Source organism: Photinus pyralis, unplaced genomic scaffold (genome assembly GCF_008802855.1).
Source record: "Photinus pyralis isolate 1611_PpyrPB1 unplaced genomic scaffold, Ppyr1.3 Ppyr1.4_unclustered_Scaffold4429, whole genome shotgun sequence".
In the NCBI taxonomy this organism is placed as follows: domain Eukaryota; kingdom Metazoa; phylum Arthropoda; class Insecta; order Coleoptera; family Lampyridae; genus Photinus; species Photinus pyralis.
The window spans coordinates 1-17,984 of NW_022171580.1; the positions used below are offsets into that span (position 1 = coordinate 1).

General features: G+C 35.2%; 5 protein-coding genes across 7 annotated transcripts; 1 reads left to right on the forward strand and 4 right to left on the reverse strand.

Annotated features, from left to right (window-relative positions):
* Window positions 1-127: 127 nt before the first annotated feature.
* On the reverse strand, window positions 128-2,685 carry LOC116182248 (the record flags this gene model as incomplete). Its single annotated transcript, XM_031502769.1, has 4 exons — window positions 1,645-2,685; window positions 1,341-1,498; window positions 926-1,153; window positions 128-734 (listed from the first exon to the last, which is right to left on the reverse strand). Coding segments are annotated over exons 1-4 (1,060 nt in total), but the record flags the coding sequence as incomplete, so codon positions are not given.
* Window positions 2,686-4,558: 1,873 nt separating this feature from the next.
* Window positions 4,559-5,686, forward strand: LOC116182249. The gene is made up of 3 exons (XM_031502770.1): window positions 4,559-5,122; window positions 5,177-5,457; window positions 5,536-5,686. Exons 1-3 carry the CDS (start codon window positions 4,736-4,738, stop codon window positions 5,633-5,635), a joined length of 768 nt encoding a protein of 255 aa, XP_031358630.1. The 5' UTR covers window positions 4,559-4,735; the 3' UTR covers window positions 5,636-5,686.
* On the reverse strand, window positions 5,622-7,181 carry LOC116182247 (protein ANTAGONIST OF LIKE HETEROCHROMATIN PROTEIN 1-like). Of its 3 annotated transcripts, none has more exons than XM_031502768.1 (3): window positions 6,942-7,181; window positions 6,502-6,887; window positions 5,622-6,441 (listed from the first exon to the last, which is right to left on the reverse strand). In XM_031502768.1, exons 2-3 carry the CDS (start codon window positions 6,745-6,747, stop codon window positions 5,674-5,676), a joined length of 1,014 nt encoding a protein of 337 aa, XP_031358628.1. In that variant the 5' UTR covers window positions 6,748-6,887; window positions 6,942-7,181; the 3' UTR covers window positions 5,622-5,673. The 3 variants fall into 3 exon arrangements, with proteins under 3 accessions (XP_031358628.1, XP_031358627.1, XP_031358625.1); XM_031502767.1 differs by having other exon boundaries at window positions 5,622-5,851; window positions 5,910-6,441; window positions 6,502-7,181; XM_031502765.1 differs by having other exon boundaries at window positions 6,502-7,181.
* Window positions 7,182-8,808: 1,627 nt separating this feature from the next.
* LOC116182246 lies at window positions 8,809-16,488 on the reverse strand. Its single transcript, XM_031502764.1, has 8 exons — window positions 15,717-16,488; window positions 14,687-15,074; window positions 14,449-14,622; window positions 14,088-14,369; window positions 12,467-13,240; window positions 11,404-11,725; window positions 11,173-11,336; window positions 8,809-10,644 (listed from the first exon to the last, which is right to left on the reverse strand). Exons 1-8 carry the CDS (start codon window positions 15,884-15,886, stop codon window positions 10,342-10,344), a joined length of 2,577 nt encoding a protein of 858 aa, XP_031358624.1. The 5' UTR covers window positions 15,887-16,488; the 3' UTR covers window positions 8,809-10,341.
* A 283-nt stretch (window positions 16,489-16,771) lies between these two features.
* LOC116182250 lies at window positions 16,772-17,453 on the reverse strand. The gene is made up of 3 exons (XM_031502771.1): window positions 17,176-17,453; window positions 16,969-17,128; window positions 16,772-16,913 (listed from the first exon to the last, which is right to left on the reverse strand). The coding sequence occupies exons 1-3, from the start codon at window positions 17,386-17,388 to the stop codon at window positions 16,810-16,812; spliced, it is 477 nt and encodes a 158-aa protein (XP_031358631.1). The 5' UTR covers window positions 17,389-17,453; the 3' UTR covers window positions 16,772-16,809.
* Between the last annotated feature and the right edge of the window lie 531 nt (window positions 17,454-17,984).

Genomic DNA, 17,984 nt, shown 5'->3' on the forward strand with positions numbered 1-17,984 from the left:
CTCGAAATGGGGTTGAAATATATTATGTTATCAAAAATCTCTAAACCTTCCCCATACTTCAACGAATAAAATATATGGGGAAGGTTTAGAGATTTTTGATAACATAATAGGTTAAACGAATGCAAACTTACCAAACGAAATCCAAGAGGCTGTTTTAAAGCAGGATACTCTGTAAAATATTCATCCAACGTAGTATTTCCCTTTTCCAATTTCTTTAGTCGTGTAGCTGTTGTGTCTCTCCAAGCCGCTTCCACGACAGACCAAGGCTCGATTGTGCTTCGCAGCGTTTTCAATTTTTCATCTTCAACCTCATCTATGTCTTCATGTAGAACGAGTGGTGTACCAATAGGCGAATCAAAAGGGCTAGAGTTGGCACTGGAAGTAGACTTCTTCCTTGGCGTATACTTCACTTCTCCTAATTGCCGAAGTTGTCTTCTTCTTGTGTTCCACGCCTGCAAAAGTATTCCTCTTGCGAGGCGTTTGGTTGAGTACGCCGTGTGGTCTAGGCTGACACTATAGTATAGCGCAACTGGCTCTTTCGGAAATAGGCTATTAATGGCCAAACCAAGTTGTGTGTATTCTGTTTCCGTCAGTCTCTTATCTGGGTTGGCAGTTAGAATATCGGTAATTAATATTTTTCCTAAAAGCCTCTTCTGCTTATCATTTAGTTTTCCAGTTTTTCCGCTTTGAATCAATGCCTTTCCTTCTACACTTTTACTAAGTACAGTTTCAACCTATGAAATAAAAAAACCTTGTATAGGAAGTAATACATTTAGATGCCTGAAAACCGAGCTGACAACCTATTGCACTGTTAGAGTAAGAGCCTATAAGCTTTCCAATTTAACATTTTTGTAAAATATTTACGATTCCCAATAAACAATATTCGTTGTCATCAGTATAGTCAGTTTTTATCGAAAATACGTACGTAAGTTTTGTTGTAATCTGTTAAACAAGATGATCCTTGACTGGTCGAACCAAAATCAGTTCTATGTGTGGTTCCTTCAATCCTTTGCTTTTTTGCCTCCTGCGTAGCTTGATCTTCGATAAATTCTTCTCCTTGGTAAAAATCTAAAGGTAAGGTGTTTTCGTTATTGTACCCTGTTGCTTCTAATATCTTTTGACTGATATCCAAGATATCGCCTTCTGAGAAGGTCTGAAAGCAATAAATTATAAATGTAAGTAAATTACACCGAAAAAGGTCTTTCGATATAGAATTTCGTTGTGATTGGAGGCTTTAGAGGAATTATTGCACACACGTGTGGACGGACAATGAATACAAAACTATAAAGGATTTGAGGACTCTTATTAATAATAAAAGAAACCAAACAATTCAAACATACCTCTGGTTCAACATTGAAAGTACTAGTGGCTGCTTTTAATCTTTGTCTCCACTCTTCTAGATGGCACCGAAACTTTACCCTCGGCCCTGTCACCGGAATCAATCGCTGCAGGTCCGATTCCTGTACCAGCCTTAATGTAGCCAAGTCTATTTGTTCTTCTGAAATTACCATTAAAAGTATCAGATATTTGACTTTCAAAAGTTATAGTTAACGTACAAATGAAAATTGAAAAGTCTAATGATCATATTCTGCTATAAAAGCATTACTATTAACGATCTAACTCAATGAAAACAGTTTTACTTACCGGAAAATTTATCGATGTGGGACTGGAATCCCCATTCACTTAACAACAACTTTGTCTCTTCGTCCATTAAATCACATAAGTGATAATATTAATTATTAAACAAAAATTTAAACAATGGTAGGTATGGCACGAATTTAACAGCGAAGAAAGCTTCTGAACTTCTGTACTGCAAAAGTCGTAATGGAGAACCACGATTAGGTTGTGCATAATTGCAATAAGAAATCTGAATTTACCTTACTCGCGTTCTTTGTCTTAAAATAAAAATAGCACATTTCGCAGATAACGTGTATCATATTATAGAAAGTGCTATATTACCTAATTATAAAATTGAGTTGTGTTAATTTAGTTCAATGCGTATTGTTTTAAAAAAGATGTAAAGTCTCAATTAAAGACATCCTTTATGAGTCACAAATTCCTTATGAGGTAGGTATTTAGAGACTACGGTAAAAGGTCATAGCCGAAATCCAAAAACACTATACAAAGTTATCCCATATTGTTGCAAAAACGAATAAACAATGTAGTAATAAACAATAAGTATCTTATGGAATGCACATCCAAATTTATCTAATAGACATTAATGCTGCTATTTTTTATATTGTCCGTCCGTCTGCCTGTGCCTGTTTATCTATCTGACGTATGAGAAGCCATTGATTTAGGTACGTTAGTGATGTGGTCATCAAGGGATCATTTCATAAAGACAGTATAAGTATTAATAAAATCGACACCTACTAAATTTGATACACTACAGCTCAATTGGTAAGATGTGGCGATCTTCTAATTATTAACATGCATCGTATGATGAGTTAATGTCGTCGTGTGTATATAGTAAGCATGCTGTGTTCTAAACAACAACACGTCATATTTAGGAGTGCATTCCAGTAATATCTTATGTCTATAACATGTAACAACTTTAGAGTTAAAACGGTATGTTTTCAATGAAATTATTTCATTCTAAAAATAAAATGAGTTACGTTTAGTAGTACAAGAACAATATTGTATTTAACATAATACAATCGATTTTTCTTAGCACTTCATTTAAATCAGTGATTTTCTTCAAAATACCTAAGAGATCTGTAACATGTGACTGAGGAGTATGAGATTTCACAACCCATTCACACAGTTTATTCCGAAAATTAAAATTAGAGTTTATAGAAGAATCATTAAATAAAATTGTCTCTTCACTATTTATGGAAATCGAATGTCTCACAGAAACGTCACTAGTAGAGCTAGAACCGAGGCTAGAACTAGAACTGTCACCATCATCGACAATTAAAGTAGGAGACGAGTGACCTGAACTAGATGGTACATGAGGTATTGCTGAAGTCGAGGCTGAAGTACTTGGTAATGACGAATCAGTTGGTTTCGACCTTATTTGAGAAGTTTTCTTAATGCATCGTTTTAGGTAATTAAGAGTCATTTTTGAATATGGCTTCCTTCTTGGAATTGGAACTCTCTAAATAAAATTCAAACTAGTTAATCAGCGCCAGATTGGACTAGGAACATAGTTGTTTTGTTGGGACTGCATCGGTTAAATGTAGGCTGCAGCATTATAATTTGTATGTTGTATGCGGTATTGCCACACGATTTGGTGGTGATAGAACGTAAACATCATACAACAAAACGTGCAAGTAGAGCACTGTCCGATCAAAAATGAGTTCTGGACCACCATTTGCTATTCTTACAGGGGAACTTCTGTGCCGTGCAACGAACTCTTTTTGTTGTCTCGAATTTTTTTCATCAAATAAAAGCTGTGCTGAATCCACAACTAATTTATGATCGCATTTTCTGCATAGTTGTGTTGTATGATGTTTAAGAACAATTTATAATACGAGTTTATAACGACAAAATCAGGACATATTAAAAATTTAAAAAAATGTTTTACCCTCTTTCAACATACAAATTATAATGCCGCGCACCCTTTACAGTCGTTATTGTATTTCTAAATTTTGAGTTATAGTTAGACTCAAAATCGGGCAATGCTATTAAACAAAACTTGAGCGAGATTGTTAATGTAGTTATTTGCTTCCGAATAGTTCAATTGTTATTATTATTATATTCTACATAGGTAGTTGCATTTCCCAGTAGGTCTTTTGTGGTTCAATCTGATCATAAACTTAATTACCTACTGCAATCTAAAACAGATTATGTATCACAAGAATTTCTAACCTATAAAAAATTATTCCAGAATTTGATAAAAATCTACATCTAGGTATCTAATTTTGTAGGCAGTACCTTGTGCAGTTGTACTGTACATTTCATTTGTACGCATAAACGCAAATTTTTGTAGAGTAGAACATTTTAATATTACTTAAAACTTACCTCATCCGCCATTATTGCTTTTGCAGCTCAAATATTTAGTACACAAATGTACACTACACTACACACTAATCAATGTGGTTTTATCCGTTTTATTTATCGTTTGTTATTGAATAAAGATGTAAGGATATCCAGAAAACAGAATTTCACGCAAAATGCAGAGCACAGACCATCCAATCCCACATAGCACACCAACATATCTATAACATATAATAAAGATTTTGTTCAAATCTATGAAATATTGGTAGAATATTTAACATTTGCCTCGAAACCTTTTCAAAACATTTAGGAAACATCTAGATGTCCCACTTCTAATATTTTCTACACATTTACTAAAATATTTTTTAAATATTTGTAAAACATGTATAAATGCTATCATAATATTGGCATACTTTCTGATAATGTTGTTATAATGTTTGTAATACATTTATATCATATTGTTCCAAATATTTCTTAAGCGGGGTTCACATTTGTGCATTTCCATGCTGCAACTGTGATGCGGCATTAAAATGCTTGCATTTTTCCCCTTCACATTATGCATTTTTTCTTGCAATTTTTGATGCGCATGGAAATGCATGCTTTAGACCACGTTCTATTTTGTATGCATTTTTTGGCGCATCTTTAGTAATATTTTTAGGAATATTTCTCTTGCCAATAGCTAGAATTAAGTTTGCAACGAAAAGTTCGTTGACTCATGGCTGTTTATGTTTCTTAACCTTACATTTTAATTTTAAACAGTTTGGAATTGGGTTAATTATTTTATTTAGTGTTAAAAATGAACCGTGAAATACGTGCTTTTCCATGGTCGCGTACCTTAGTGGAGGACCTTATAATTTTGTACGAAGCGCAACCCTTATTGTATACAACGAAAATGAAAGAATATAAGAATAAAATGAAACGGCAAAATGCAATACAATCAATAAAAAATGAATTGATGAAAAAGTATCAGGTTGAGTGCCGCAATTTAACGGACCAAGACATAATTAAAAAAGTACACGTAATTCGGACGCAATTTAAGAAAGAGGTGGCACTATTAAAAAAATTTTTGTCCAGTGGTTGTTCAGCAGATTCCTACGAACCGAAACTTTGGTGTTTTGACATGCTGCAGTTTTTAAACGAATGCGATCCAGTGAGGGAAAGCCAATCAAATATTGAACCATCAGTAAGTATTTATTTATAAGGTTTTTAAAATAATCACATTGTAATTGATTTTAAGGAGACCCAAATATTCACGCCCAATGGTACTACAGTTACATATGATGAGGATATTGTGTTTGAAGGCACGCTGGAAGACCTGGATGAATATGAAGTTGATGCTTTCAATAACAGTCCATGCACTTCACAAACATCGACATCAAGGGCAACTACACCTACAGTATCAAAAAGCAAGAGGAAAATGCAGAACTCTGTGGCAGACCTAATCCAAACCGCTGTACAATCCCTCGAAAGTTGCAAAAAAAGGCCCCACATTGAAGATGAATTTGATATATTTGCAAAGTAAGTGTTTTAAATAGCAATTAAATAAGTTGCCAGTGATAAATATTAAAAAAACTATCAATTTTTATTATGTTGTAGGACAATCGCAACAGAGTTGAGGAAAGTCGAAGACCCTTACAAAATACGGATGTTGAAGAAGGAGATATTTACAAAAGTTGTTGATGCTCAATATGATTAGATTTTATTTTGTACATTTGTTTATTGATAATAATAATGCTATGCTAAGTCATTTTGCCATTCTACTGCTCCTATACCATTTACATATTGTACAAATTCATTTCGATTATCAAGTGCTGATGCAGTTGACCTGTTGCCTGCTTGTCGACTTAAGGTGTACTTAAATGTGAATCGCCTATCAATGTTCTGTTCCTTAACATCATAACCATTTGGGGACCTTGTTCGCAAAAAATTATGTAGCACAATGCATGCTAGAGTTAATGTTTGGGCCTTACTTGGGTCCAAACTTATAATGTTCAATAATACACGAAAACGATTTGTTAATATCCCAAATGCGTTCTCCACAACTCTTCGTGCTCTGCTTAGGCGATAATTGAATATACGTTGTTGCCAAGTCATATTACGAAATGGAAACGGCTTTAAAATATGACGGGATAATGGAAATGCTGCATCAGCAACTATTACATATGGTACTGGTTTGGTACCCGCTGGCAATGGTCTTTCCTCTGGAAAATTTAATTTGTTTGTTTCAATCGCTGCAGCAAGTGAACTATTCTTGTATACACCCCCATCTGAAATTTTTCCATTTCTACCCACATCGACATATAAAAAGCTATAATTGGCATCAACCAAAGCCAATAGTACGATACTGTGTGTGTGCTTATAATTAAAATATGACGATCCTTCATTTGCGGGAGCTTTTATAACAACGTGTTTACCATCTAATGCACCTAACACATGTGGCAAGTTCCATCTTTCTTCAAATTCATTAGCAATTTTTAACCATTCTTGGGTTGTAGTAGGCATCTAAAAATATTATTTAGTTAAACATCATTTTTATTCATTGTCGAGTGTAGCTGTATCTACCTTTAAATACTGATTTTTTAAATTATTGTAAATGGCAATGCAAACTTCTGGGATTATTCCAGCAATTGTTGATTGTCCCATTCTAAATGAAAAGGAAAGACTTTTATAAGACTCGCCAGTAGCTAGATAGCGCAATGTAACAGATAATCGGTCTTTGGCCGAAATTGCATTCCTGAATTTAGTGTCCTGTTTCTGTATATCATTTTCAATAAGTTTCAATAGATCATTGAAAGTATCTTCATCCATTCTAATAAAATTCTTGTAATTTTCTTTATCCAGCACTGCTAATTCATTGTGCAACAAATTAGAATTGCCTTGACTATTTGTTTCCCGTTGCTCAATCCATGGTCTTACCCACCACCGTCTCTTACGATTTAATAATAAAGCTGCAGATGCACCAATTATAAGTGTTATTAGAACAATTTCTTCCACATCCATACTTCAAGTATTTGAACTTTGAGGGAAAAATTTATAAGAAAAACACTTTTATTTTTTACTCCAGAATGCCAATTGAGGAGAACTGGGTTGGCAAAAAGTAAATTCCCTAACTAGTGATATTTGTAATTGCATCAAAAATTGCAGTAATCTGAATAGCTACGCGCGCATGAAAAAATGCAGCAACTTGATGCGCCATCAAATGCAGCATGAAAATGCACAAATGTGAACCCCGCTTTAAGGTTTGGATTTAGAGAATATAGGCAACTTGTGATGCACATGTAATTCAATGGGGGGTGCATTGCCTCTGAACTTCATTCACCATTTCATAAGCAAGAGGTGTATATGATCGGAAAAATATGCATTAGGTAGATAGATGTACAGAGCATTGTTTCCATACAATATAAACTGATATTTTGTCCATTAATATATGTTTAAAAAATCTAGAAAACATGCGTCAAAAGAGTTCATACTTTAGGAATTAATTGCAAAAATTAGGGAGCATTTTAAGCAATACGAGTGTATGGGATCGGTAGCGTGAATACTTACGTATATTTTGGTAATCCATGTGAAGCTCAAAAGTTTTCATAATAAAAGTGGTGAATGAAGTTCTGAAAAATGGACATGTCGACTGACAAAATCGGAATAAACTACGGAGCTGTGACTAATATCACGGTCAACAGTGTAGCCTCTTTCTAACAGAGGGCGCTACCATCGCTCGGCATATTTACAAAAGACGTTATAATTTACAACTTTGAAGAAAGGTTTTTTATTCAATATTTACAGTTATGTATTATGAAAAACTAATTCACATCGTGTTTTGTATTCAATAAAAATATTTGTGTTATGTAAAAAATAACGCCTAAACAGGTTATTGAATGAACCCTTAATAGGCGTAGAGACCTACTTGATGTACAACAAAAATTGATTAAAAAATACCATATTTGGTAAACCGACCACGACCGTTCCTGGCGATATCCGATACCCGCCCGGTCCCGTAAGTGTATGATTATCGAGTACCAATTGGGTAGCAACCTAAGTTTCAACGAAATTATTATAGCACTTCTGCATTCTAACTATTATCATGGTATAATAAAAAACTATTATTAAATACGAAAACCGAAAAATACTTTTTTTGTATTAATTAAAGATAAGTACACTAGATAGATAGACATAATATAGTATCGATTCTAGCTAGACTGCATTTACAGGTGCAATCACGGTGGATGCGATATTTTTAGAACAATGGCTCTTTGTATTGTGTGTTTGTCAGCACGGCCTTGTGTAGGCGTATGGCCTTCTCTACTAATCTTTTTCGCCTCATTTAAATTATGTAATAATATCCCAGAGTTTCAGAAAGATGTTCTTTCATATTTTTAGCTTCCTAGCATGTGCTAGGTAGCTATTGCGATAGCCGTTTTTTGAACATTTCAAAATTTCATCAAATGTCGACGTTTTAGACCATTTTAAGTAACTTTTAAAGAATAAAATTTTTTTCCGTCTGTATGTACGTACGTACGTTTGTTGGCAATTTTCTGAGAAAACGGCTCGACGGATTTTGTTGAAATTTTGTATATATGTTTTAGGCATACCGAACAGAAAAAAAAACGGGCCGGATTTTTGAAAAAAAATTTTGGAGCGCCGTAACGGCATCGAACTTTTTTTTTCAAATAGCAACCTAAAATTTTTATTCTATTATTTGGAAGACTTTATTTTCCTGTGTACAACCTACAAAAAATTGGGCCGGGTTATATTATCAAAAAACGGAGAAAAAAATTGTCAAAGTCAAAAAATTGTGTTGCATATGTGCAAAACGCAACGATCTTGTTTCTGAAGCAATTTAAACGAAATTTCTATGGTAAGTCCCTTTAATAAAAGCAAACAAAATTCATGCGCAAAAATCGTGTTGCGCATGCGCAGAAATGCAATTTTCTTATTTATGAAACATTAGCGCATACAATTCCACGAATTGACGGTTTTCTCTTCATAGCATGAGCTAGGTACAATGCGAAATTTCATCAAATGTTGACGTTTTAGATCATTTTAAGCAACTTTTAAAGAATAAATTTTTCCCGTCTGTAAGTGCGTACATACGTTGGCAATTTTTGGTTTCAGCTAGGAAGCTATTCTGTCAAGAATTTGACACCTGGTTTATATAGAATTTACTTTCTTCAGTTTCAGTCGGAAAAACCACCTGTTCCTGTTTACACCATAATTTGGGAATTTCAGAGTTCTGTTATCAGGTAAAGATATATCTAAAATTTTCATACGTCTATAACAGGCGACAGTTCAATATGCCAAATGCCAAATGAAAAATAAACAATATAGGTATCCTTAATGCGTAATATACATTTGCAAAATTTTAACAAAATCAAATTAACCGTTTTGCCGACAAAAAATATTAGTTTTTTAACTATGAGTTGTTTGAAAACAAAGTTCGATGACATCAGAGGGTCATCTCTAGTTAGTGTAAAAAACAACAGTTTTCACTGAAAAGAGATTTCATTTCGAAAAAACAAATTTCGATAACAAAAATGGTTCTTCGCTGTTGTTCGTAGTTCAGATAAATAGTCCATTATGGTTTTTTCAGATACTTGTGCACGAAAGCGTTTGATGTTTTGGTAGAAAGAACCTTTACTGAACTTTATAGATAATGAATTAGAAACAGCTTAGTCAAATCGCGATAACAGTGAATATCTGGATGGAGAATCGTGTTATGAATTGTAAATCACTTTTCTTTCAACCTCCCCAATAAAAAATTGAACTCACTCCAAACTTCGATTTTGATATTTTACCGGAACTTTGCGTTTCAAGGTCCCAGGAGTCCAAAAAAGTGTGCGAGGTATGTGTATCTGCGGACGGCACGATTCTTGTAAATAAGCTTCAGTCGAAACTACTCGACCGATTTGGTTGAAATTTGTAACAGACGTTTCCATACATGGTCTTGGGAGCTGAACAGCTTTTGGAAGAGATTCGAAAGTGGCAAATGCCTTTAGGCAATAAAATCGATATTTATTGAATTAGGTAAGGAGCACACCCATTTGGATGAAATTTTGTACCAATGTTCTCTCTAATTGTCCTAAAACTTGAGAAGAATTTGGAAACGATTGGAAAATAGGAAATGCCCTTTTGGCTATAAAAATTATACTTATTAAATAAAGTAGAAGCAACAAAATTTTGATTGAGAGAAGAGCGTGAAAATTTTAGGTCAAGTGGACTATTAATTGGTTTTACAGCTCGCGATAAGAAGTTACCAACCTCATTACCAACACAGTTGATTTTGTGATTAAATACAGTTGTGGGCAAATTAATAGCCGTGTAATACATTGTTCGGTGCGATTGGTGAGGTTCCAATCGCCTCACTAACTGCCATTTTTTATTTCTTTTCATCTGTGCTTTTGTCTTTTACTTCTGCTTCTGTGTCTGCTTCTGCTTTCGCTTCTGCTTCTGTGTTTGTTTTTGTTTCTGCTCCTTCTGAGCATCCAGGATGTATTGTGGATCGACACATTTCAAGTTTCGCCCTCGTCTGTTCAGTATAATTTCAGGTGCAACACACTCTAAATAAAATCGCATCAATTTTGGGAGCATAGTGGCGTTCCATAAATGGCTGTCCTTTAAAACTTCCTGAACAAACAATTCGTTATCGTCGCCCGAATAAACAATGAAGAAACACGTTTTGGCGTTAGTTATGGCGAGCTGTCCTTGAATCTAAAATTTTAAAAAAACTTATTTGTACACGTTGTACCTTAACTACCTATAGGTATGTATCAAATTCATTTCTCACTGATACCTCCATATAATAATAATAAAAAATTGAACGAAAGAGGTAAGTAAACAACAATAGTTATTACTTTAGAAACAACTACTTTCTTCTGTGATTTTCCTCTCTAGTGAGGAAAGTAAAAACAATTGCCGCGTTAGTTTTAATAATGACATATAAAATTGAAACATACTATCGAGATATAGATTGTTGTGTCAAACTTGGTTATTGCATACGATTATTTTTCAATTTTGATTGTAGCTTCAGAAAAAAATATGTGCAAAACTTGAGAAGAAAGTGTCTTTCCACAGTCGTTCAATTGACACACTTGCTATGCTTATGTGTCAAACTTTGAACTCGAGTTGAAAAACTCCACTTTGTTCATTAGTTGTACAAATAACTATTTAAAACCCTTCCTATTATGGAGATAATCATAATAAAAAACGTTTTTGAAACACCATGTACTTGTTTCCTACTTGGTAGTAATAGTTGTGTGTCTTCTTCAAACAAATATCCCCATTTTCATTCAGAGTCAAGTACTGCACTTCTTTACTCTCCACCGCTTCTTTTAAAGATTTTTTCATATTTGCAACTTTGAAGGAGCATTTTACTTCTACAATTTCATTCTCACAAATTATCCCTGAAACGATAAGCGCAATCTGTGAAAGTGTTTAATTTGCCAAAAACAGGTAGGTAAGTAGTGTTACCGTCAGGAGATGCTCCTAAATATCCGCAATTTACATCAATATATAGGCCCGCTTGTTGAACTTTTTTGCCAGTAAGTGTTTCAAACTTACTTATGGCCACACCCTCGTGTATTTTGCCATATTCCATGGCAGGTGACTGAAAACTATAGTCCGTGCTGAGAATTGATTTTACTAACGCATCGCACGAGGTTGTGTCTTTCCTTTTAACTACATCTCCAAACTTTGAAGCGGTTAGTCTATGGAGTCGCTCGTTCTTATAAATACAATTATCAAATTGGCCAATAGTTTTCACCGAAATTTCAGTCCGTTCTTCCTCAGTAACCTGTGATTAAAATAGCTTATGAAGTTCGTTCGAATATTCACTGTATAGAGAGTGAACAAAGTATCCTGCTCTATAGTGTGGTTGCCGTTATTTGAATAGGTACAACTTCGGTTAAATGATACATAAATTGCCTTATTACTGAACTAATAGAATACCTTTTTGTTTTTCAGCGCGTTTTTGAAAAATAGTAGCGCTTATATTCACTTTGGTTGTTTGGTCGGTCGGTCGCTCTGTCGGTTGCAGAGTATAACTCTCGAAGGAATCATCGGGTTTGAAGCATTAACTTTGTGTCACAATTCTTTGCATGTAGTTATAAGTATTATAAAACAAGTTTGCTGAAAAAAACCTCGATCCGTTGCACACAAAACGCACTTAGTAGCTCGACGCATCGAGTACTTTCCAACTTGTTTTTTCCAAACACGTGCCCTATCTATTGTTAGAAAATGGAGAATTTTTAAACATTTTCAGGTTTTTAGCCACTCAATAACGGGCGATCAAAAATGAAGTGCTATCGAGTCGCCTTTGGGAGTTCAAGTTAAGTACGATTTCTCATGTAAACAAACATTCCGAAGGTGACTCGACAGCAACTCATTTTTGATCGCAGGGTATTAAAAAGAGTGCATTTTATTAGTTTGGCAATAAGATAACTTTAGTGTAATTCAATAGAAGCTGTATCTTCTGAATTAACGGAGATCCCAATACATAACAAGACATTTTGCTCACCCTTTATGTTTGTAATACCTCTAAACGCTGGACTAGCCTTCTAACTTCCTCGTCTAACGCATCCTTCCTTGGCTCTATGGATGCAAAATCGGGGCCGTAATCCCTGGGTGGTCCGCTTGACGAACCTTCATGCGTGAACTTAGTCCGTTTCCGGACTGTGCTAGTGCTAGCTAACGACTTTCGCTTAGTCGCCTTCTTTTCCTCTTTTTCCATATACTTTTGAAAGTTTTTTCCTGGGCTGTCTTTAAAACACTGCTTCCAGGGTTCGGTGTGCCAGGTGCTCCCCTCATTGTAGCGCAATCCAGTCAGGAATGACCTTGTTTGGAAGCTATCTCTTTGAATGAGGTTGAGACGCTTGCCCATGTTGAATCTCGCCAACACACTCATAAATAGCTCCGCTCGGTTATTAGTTTCGCGATCGATGAGTAATTCACTTTTCGATAGTATTGAATTCAAAGCCGCATATATCTGATGCTGGCCCCCTATTGATATCAAGGTTTGATATTTATCACCAATTTCCTCTTTGGTCTCTGAACAAAGATATTCAACGCACTCAAGATGATTTCCGAAAACATGCTTTACTGAGTTGCGAAGGTCACTTTTGAGAGTTGCAATATCTCCATGTGAGTTAGCGTAAATTGCTTTTTGGGCGAACTTGACGAGAGCTCCTATGGTGTCTTTTGAAAGTAGCTTTCTAGTAGCAAGTGCCACATTTTTCGTGTCACTTTTTAATTTATATAGGTGCTTGCTGTAGTTTTTAATAGCGTGGTTTGTGCATTCAATCTTTACTACCTGAAAGTATAGCACATTTTGTAGGTATTGATCAAGTATTGATATATTATACATATATACAGGCCGTTTCACGCAAACTCCCATTAACAATATAAATCTGAAAATTTGCATACCAACAAAGTGGTGATCTATCAACAGATAATATTATCATGATCGTTTCACTTTCGGTTTTGCCGAATGTGGATAGCAACTTTCTTATTTTAAATAGAACACCCTATATTTATTATCTTTTCAAATCTCCATGAAAATCTGCATCGTTTGATACCACGTTTCCCTATATCCAGCATCAAAGGTTTTCAAGTTTTTCAAGATTTTTGAAAATGTTTAACGTTTGACTGCTTTTCTTTAGCGCCTTGTATTTATGGCTCCATTGATCTGAGTTTCAAAATTTCAAAATCAACATACTGACTTGATGGTACATGAAATTATTTAAATTTTGATCGCCCTTCTGCAGGGTGTTTTAAAACTAACGGTCAATTTTAATAATTTCAAACCTTAAAAGTGAGTTTTTCAAATGAAATTTTGTTCTTTCAAATATGGAAAAAATTTCTACATCGATCAATTATTACATTCCCTACACCTATCCGTTATGCTTTTCGTTTTATTTAAGATATTCTAAAATTGTGATTGGGTGTTCATTTAAAAAGAAAGTTGATATTGACATCCGGAAAAACCGAAAGTGAAACGATCATGATAATATTTTCATTCGATAGATCATGAACCACTATGTTGGTATGAAAATTTTCAGATTTAAATTATTAATCGAAGCCTGAATACTTTTAGCTCGACTTTTAGGTACCTAACGGTTGGCGTGAAACAACGTGTACACAAATTGCATTCAACGTACTTGTTCCCCATAGCTCACGCGTTTTCTTATATGTGAATACACGGTTGAATCTCCGTCTGCAATAAACTTTTTATACCGAAGATTGTGCATGTTAATGCTGCTGTTAAAGCCCTCAACTATTATATCAGCTTCCATGGACGACGATGATCCGGTCCAATTGCGGAAACAGAGATGTTTCTTGGGCTCGTTGTTCTTATTTTGCGCCCTCGCGCATATGGAGCAAAATTTATTCCGAACTCCTAAGTATAAGAGCTTCCCTGTCGCTCTGCCAATAATCACTGCCTAGAAAATTTAAACCCTTGTTCGTGTTTTATGATAACTATCTAATCTAATTAAAAATACGTATTACGCGAGACCTTACCACGCCAGATGCTGCATTGTAGCTATGGCCGTAACTCCTCTTTGACCATCCTCCATCAAGAAATACAGTAATAAACGGAGTGCCATCAGTGTCAACATCTCCATGTTCCACTGCTATCTTTCTTTCTTCTTGTCCGGCCTTCTCCATGTTTTGCCACAGCGAATCTTTCCAGACCTGTTGTAGTAAAAGCTGCAGTGAGTATGGATAACAGCATTTTTTTGCAAATTGTTTAACTTACATCCCCCAAATTCCTCTGAATGTCAAAAAACATGTTGCCACGCATTGGGGGAATATCCAGTATGCTGAGAAACTCAGAGGTGTGTGCGAAGGTACTGCCTGTCGCAAGAGTTCCCCAAACTGTAGCTCTATTAATAATTTCTTTCTCCGGATTTTCAGAATACACGATCTTCGTTTTTTCACAGATATTGCATCTGTATACAAATCGACTAACTAAGCCCTTTTGTATTTCTTCCTGGAGGACGAGCATTCCGCCAGTGCATTTTTTTGAATGCTCGCTTTGAAGGGTCACTGTCTGTCTCAGAATGTATTCTATATCCACGATTCTGTATCCATGTAATTTTGGAACATGCTCTTCAACTTCAACATCCAACTTGGAATTATTTATGCTACAATGGTTCATTATTTCATATACAATCTCTAATTTAGGCTGGTGAAATGAACACCTCCAATTATAAAATGTTTTCACCAATTTTTTGGAAGTTCTCAAATTTTATGTAGGTATGTACCAAATTTTTTTATAATACCATGAATAATTTAAGAGGAGGGAGTGGTTAAAAATTCCACATCGCTGAACTATAAAAAAAACTCTCTATGTTGTGGCAAATAATGTAAATTTGAATTTTGCAAAAATGTTGGACGTTCGGGTGGCCCACGGAAGATCTGTGCGCGACCGCGAAAAACATGAAATGTATGAAGTTGTTGGACGTTAAAAAATATTTACATTGTAATTTGTTTTATTTGGTTTCTAATTGGATATACTTTGTAATAGTTAAAACATGTTTTTTTAAATTTTGGGGTCTTCGATTCGGCATCGTGAATATTATCTAAAACTGCTTCTACCACTTTTTATTCGCTTCACCTTTAATTTTTTGTAATAAAGTTATGTAGGCTCTTGAAATGTCATTATCTGTTTCGTATATCAACATTTTTTTGCCAAAGTTTATTTTGTAAAAAAGTATTTGTGGATCCGTGTTCAAGTCTACTAACATTGTTCCTAAAAATTCATATTTTTTACCTTTTGTACTTACCTTTCGTATTCATCTGATGAGCCCCACGCGAAAGTATTCAAATCATCTTCGTCAACAGTGTTCAATTCGACGTTCCTGACGATTTCCTTCAATAAATGTTTGCAATCTTTGGTCGACTGCTTCTGTTCCTCGACTTGGTCTAATATTTCGTCAATCATTCCACGAACCATTGCGTGTCTCCGAGACGCCTCTGCTCGAAATTTGCCACTGGCACATTTTTTTTTTTCCAATGTCCCCCCTTTCTTAATTTCGGTTTGCCCATAGTGAAAACGCCAAAAAACAGTAAGTATCTAAGAATTCTAAGAAAATCTAAGAAAACGTAAACGGTATCCGCGTAAATCGCAATAACAAGTAATATTTATTCCTTGGTGTCTAGACAATTGCCGAGCGCACCAAAATACTTCCTGGGCAAATGTAATTTCAAATGAAATGGTTCATCCGAAGCCGTGCTCTTATGAGTTCAAATGATGTCATAATTAAGTACAAAGAATGGTTGTTGTCTAAAGACGAGACACATACACGTGACCTAGGAACATTCCTTTCGATACAGTTACATCTGAACGTGGGCGACCTTTATCAGGACAATACTTGCATCTGTTGTGGTTGCAAATCAAATTGCCTCCTTGTGTAGATTAATTTTATTATTAAAGCTCCATCTATGTTGTTTGGGCCCACTTAAAGCCCGTATATAATGATTTAAACATTTGTGTAGAAAACTGTTGTAGTTACGCTACTCATTATTAGATACTAGCACAGTCCAACGAAAAAAATTTTGTCCTTTACTATAGGTACTTCTCTTTTCAGGCAATCCCAACCTTAATATTCCATAAACATTTAAACCTGCATTTTGATTTTGATGACCTACTTACATATTATTAGAGCTTTCAGTACAATTTGTACCTTTGTAAATATTAACAAATTTCTTATTTACAAAGGTACAAATTTAACCAAAGGCTGAAACAAAATTTAAATAGCTTACTATAATTTAAAAAGGGTGCACCTGTGGTTTTCTACGAGTACATACATTACTCAAAAGATTTCAATAAAATGGATTTTATTTTGTAAGTATTTAAAACAAAAATAAAGTATAAAATTATTTTTGTTTCCTAAATTTTGCTTGTGCCAGCCACTGCCTGATTTCTGGTAGTATGTCGCTTTCTGTTGCGTCATGCGTTTTTTGATTCTTCCGAATTGATGCTGTAAAACATAGGTAAAGAGAAATATGAGTTAAAAATGCATTGCTATAACTTACCTAATAACAAATGATACAGTTTCAAAGATTTAAATTTTAATTTTCCTTTTGCTCCGTCAAAACTATACAGTTTTGCCACATCATTTGTTAACATTAAATATAATATTCTTCGTGTTATATCTTTTGCCGTTTCTCCTCCTACCAATGAAAACTTCAGAGCCTTAAAAATAATTATAAGAATTATGTTTGTATAGTGCATCTACCAACCAAATGTTGTTGCAGCTGTTGGTCCGCTAAAGAATTTTCCACGTCTTCCAAGGCTTGTACGCTATCAAGTGGAAATAATTTCCAAATAGAAAGAACCTGTTCGGATTCCTCATCTGTTACTTGGTTAATGTTTGATTTTCTTATATTTGCAGATTCCGATATTACACGTTCCAAGTCATTTAATTTATGCTGAAGAGCATACTGATTTCTCATAACTTTACGCTGAAACTCTGTAAATATATTGTAAAATATCTGACTAGCAGTCGGTACTTAAACAAAAAATGTCAAAGTCCTCGTTTGAGATCGAAGGGACTTCAGCGCATTTTTGTGTGGCAGATCAGTATTCTATTAGCCACTTTCGATTCAACCATCAATAACAGATTTTGTCGAAGGCTACTACATTCACTAACCACTTCCGACGTCCCGTTCACCCGCAATTCGCGTTTTGAAGATTTGACTCCACCATCAGGAAGATCGTGTCGGGGGCTACCACATTCCCTTTGACGGTACCCCTTCCGACGTCCCGTTCACCCGCAATTCGCGTTTGAAGATTTGACTCCACCATGAGTGAGATCGTGTCGCGGGCTACCACATTCCCTTTTACGGTACCCACTTCCGACGTCCCGTTCACCCGCAATTCGCGTTTGAAGATTTTACTCCACCATCAGGAAGATCGTGTCGGGGGCTACCACATTCCCTTTGACGGTACCTCCTTCCGACGTCCCGTTCACCAGCAAATCGCGTTTGAAGATTTGACTCCACCATAAGTGAGATCGTGTCGCGGGCTACCACATTCCCTTTTACGGTAC

Excerpts from the sequence above, each read along its gene's own strand:
- LOC116182249 (XM_031502770.1), top strand. The coding sequence starts at position 4,736 with ATGAACCGTGAAATACGTGCTTTTCCATGGTCGCGTACCTTAGTGGAG. Across the intron at positions 5,123-5,176 it reads AATCAAATATTGAACCATCA|GAGACCCAAATATTCACGCC; the intron begins GTAAGTATTTAT and ends ATTGATTTTAAG. Across the intron at positions 5,458-5,535 it reads GAATTTGATATATTTGCAAA|GACAATCGCAACAGAGTTGA; the intron begins GTAAGTGTTTTA and ends ATTATGTTGTAG.
- LOC116182247 (XM_031502765.1), bottom strand. The coding sequence starts at position 6,939 with ATGGATGTGGAAGAAATTGTTCTAATAACACTTATAATTGGTGCATCT. Across the intron at positions 6,442-6,501 it reads TAAAAAATCAGTATTTAAAG|ATGCCTACTACAACCCAAGA; the intron begins GTAGATACAGCT and ends TAATATTTTTAG.
- LOC116182246 (XM_031502764.1), bottom strand. The coding sequence starts at position 15,886 with ATGGTTCGTGGAATGATTGACGAAATATTAGACCAAGTCGAGGAACAG. Across the intron at positions 13,241-14,087 it reads GCGTGAGCTATGGGGAACAA|GTAGTAAAGATTGAATGCAC; the intron begins GTACGTTGAATG and ends CTATACTTTCAG. Across the intron at positions 11,337-11,403 it reads TTTAGGAGCATCTCCTGACG|GGATAATTTGTGAGAATGAA; the intron begins GTAACACTACTT and ends TTATCGTTTCAG.
- LOC116182250 (XM_031502771.1), bottom strand. The coding sequence starts at position 17,388 with ATGAGAAATCAGTATGCTCTTCAGCATAAATTAAATGACTTGGAACGT. Across the intron at positions 17,129-17,175 it reads AACAGCTGCAACAACATTTG|GCTCTGAAGTTTTCATTGGT; the intron begins GTTGGTAGATGC and ends ATTATTTTTAAG. Across the intron at positions 16,914-16,968 it reads ACTGTATCATTTGTTATTAG|CATCAATTCGGAAGAATCAA; the intron begins GTAAGTTATAGC and ends TATGTTTTACAG.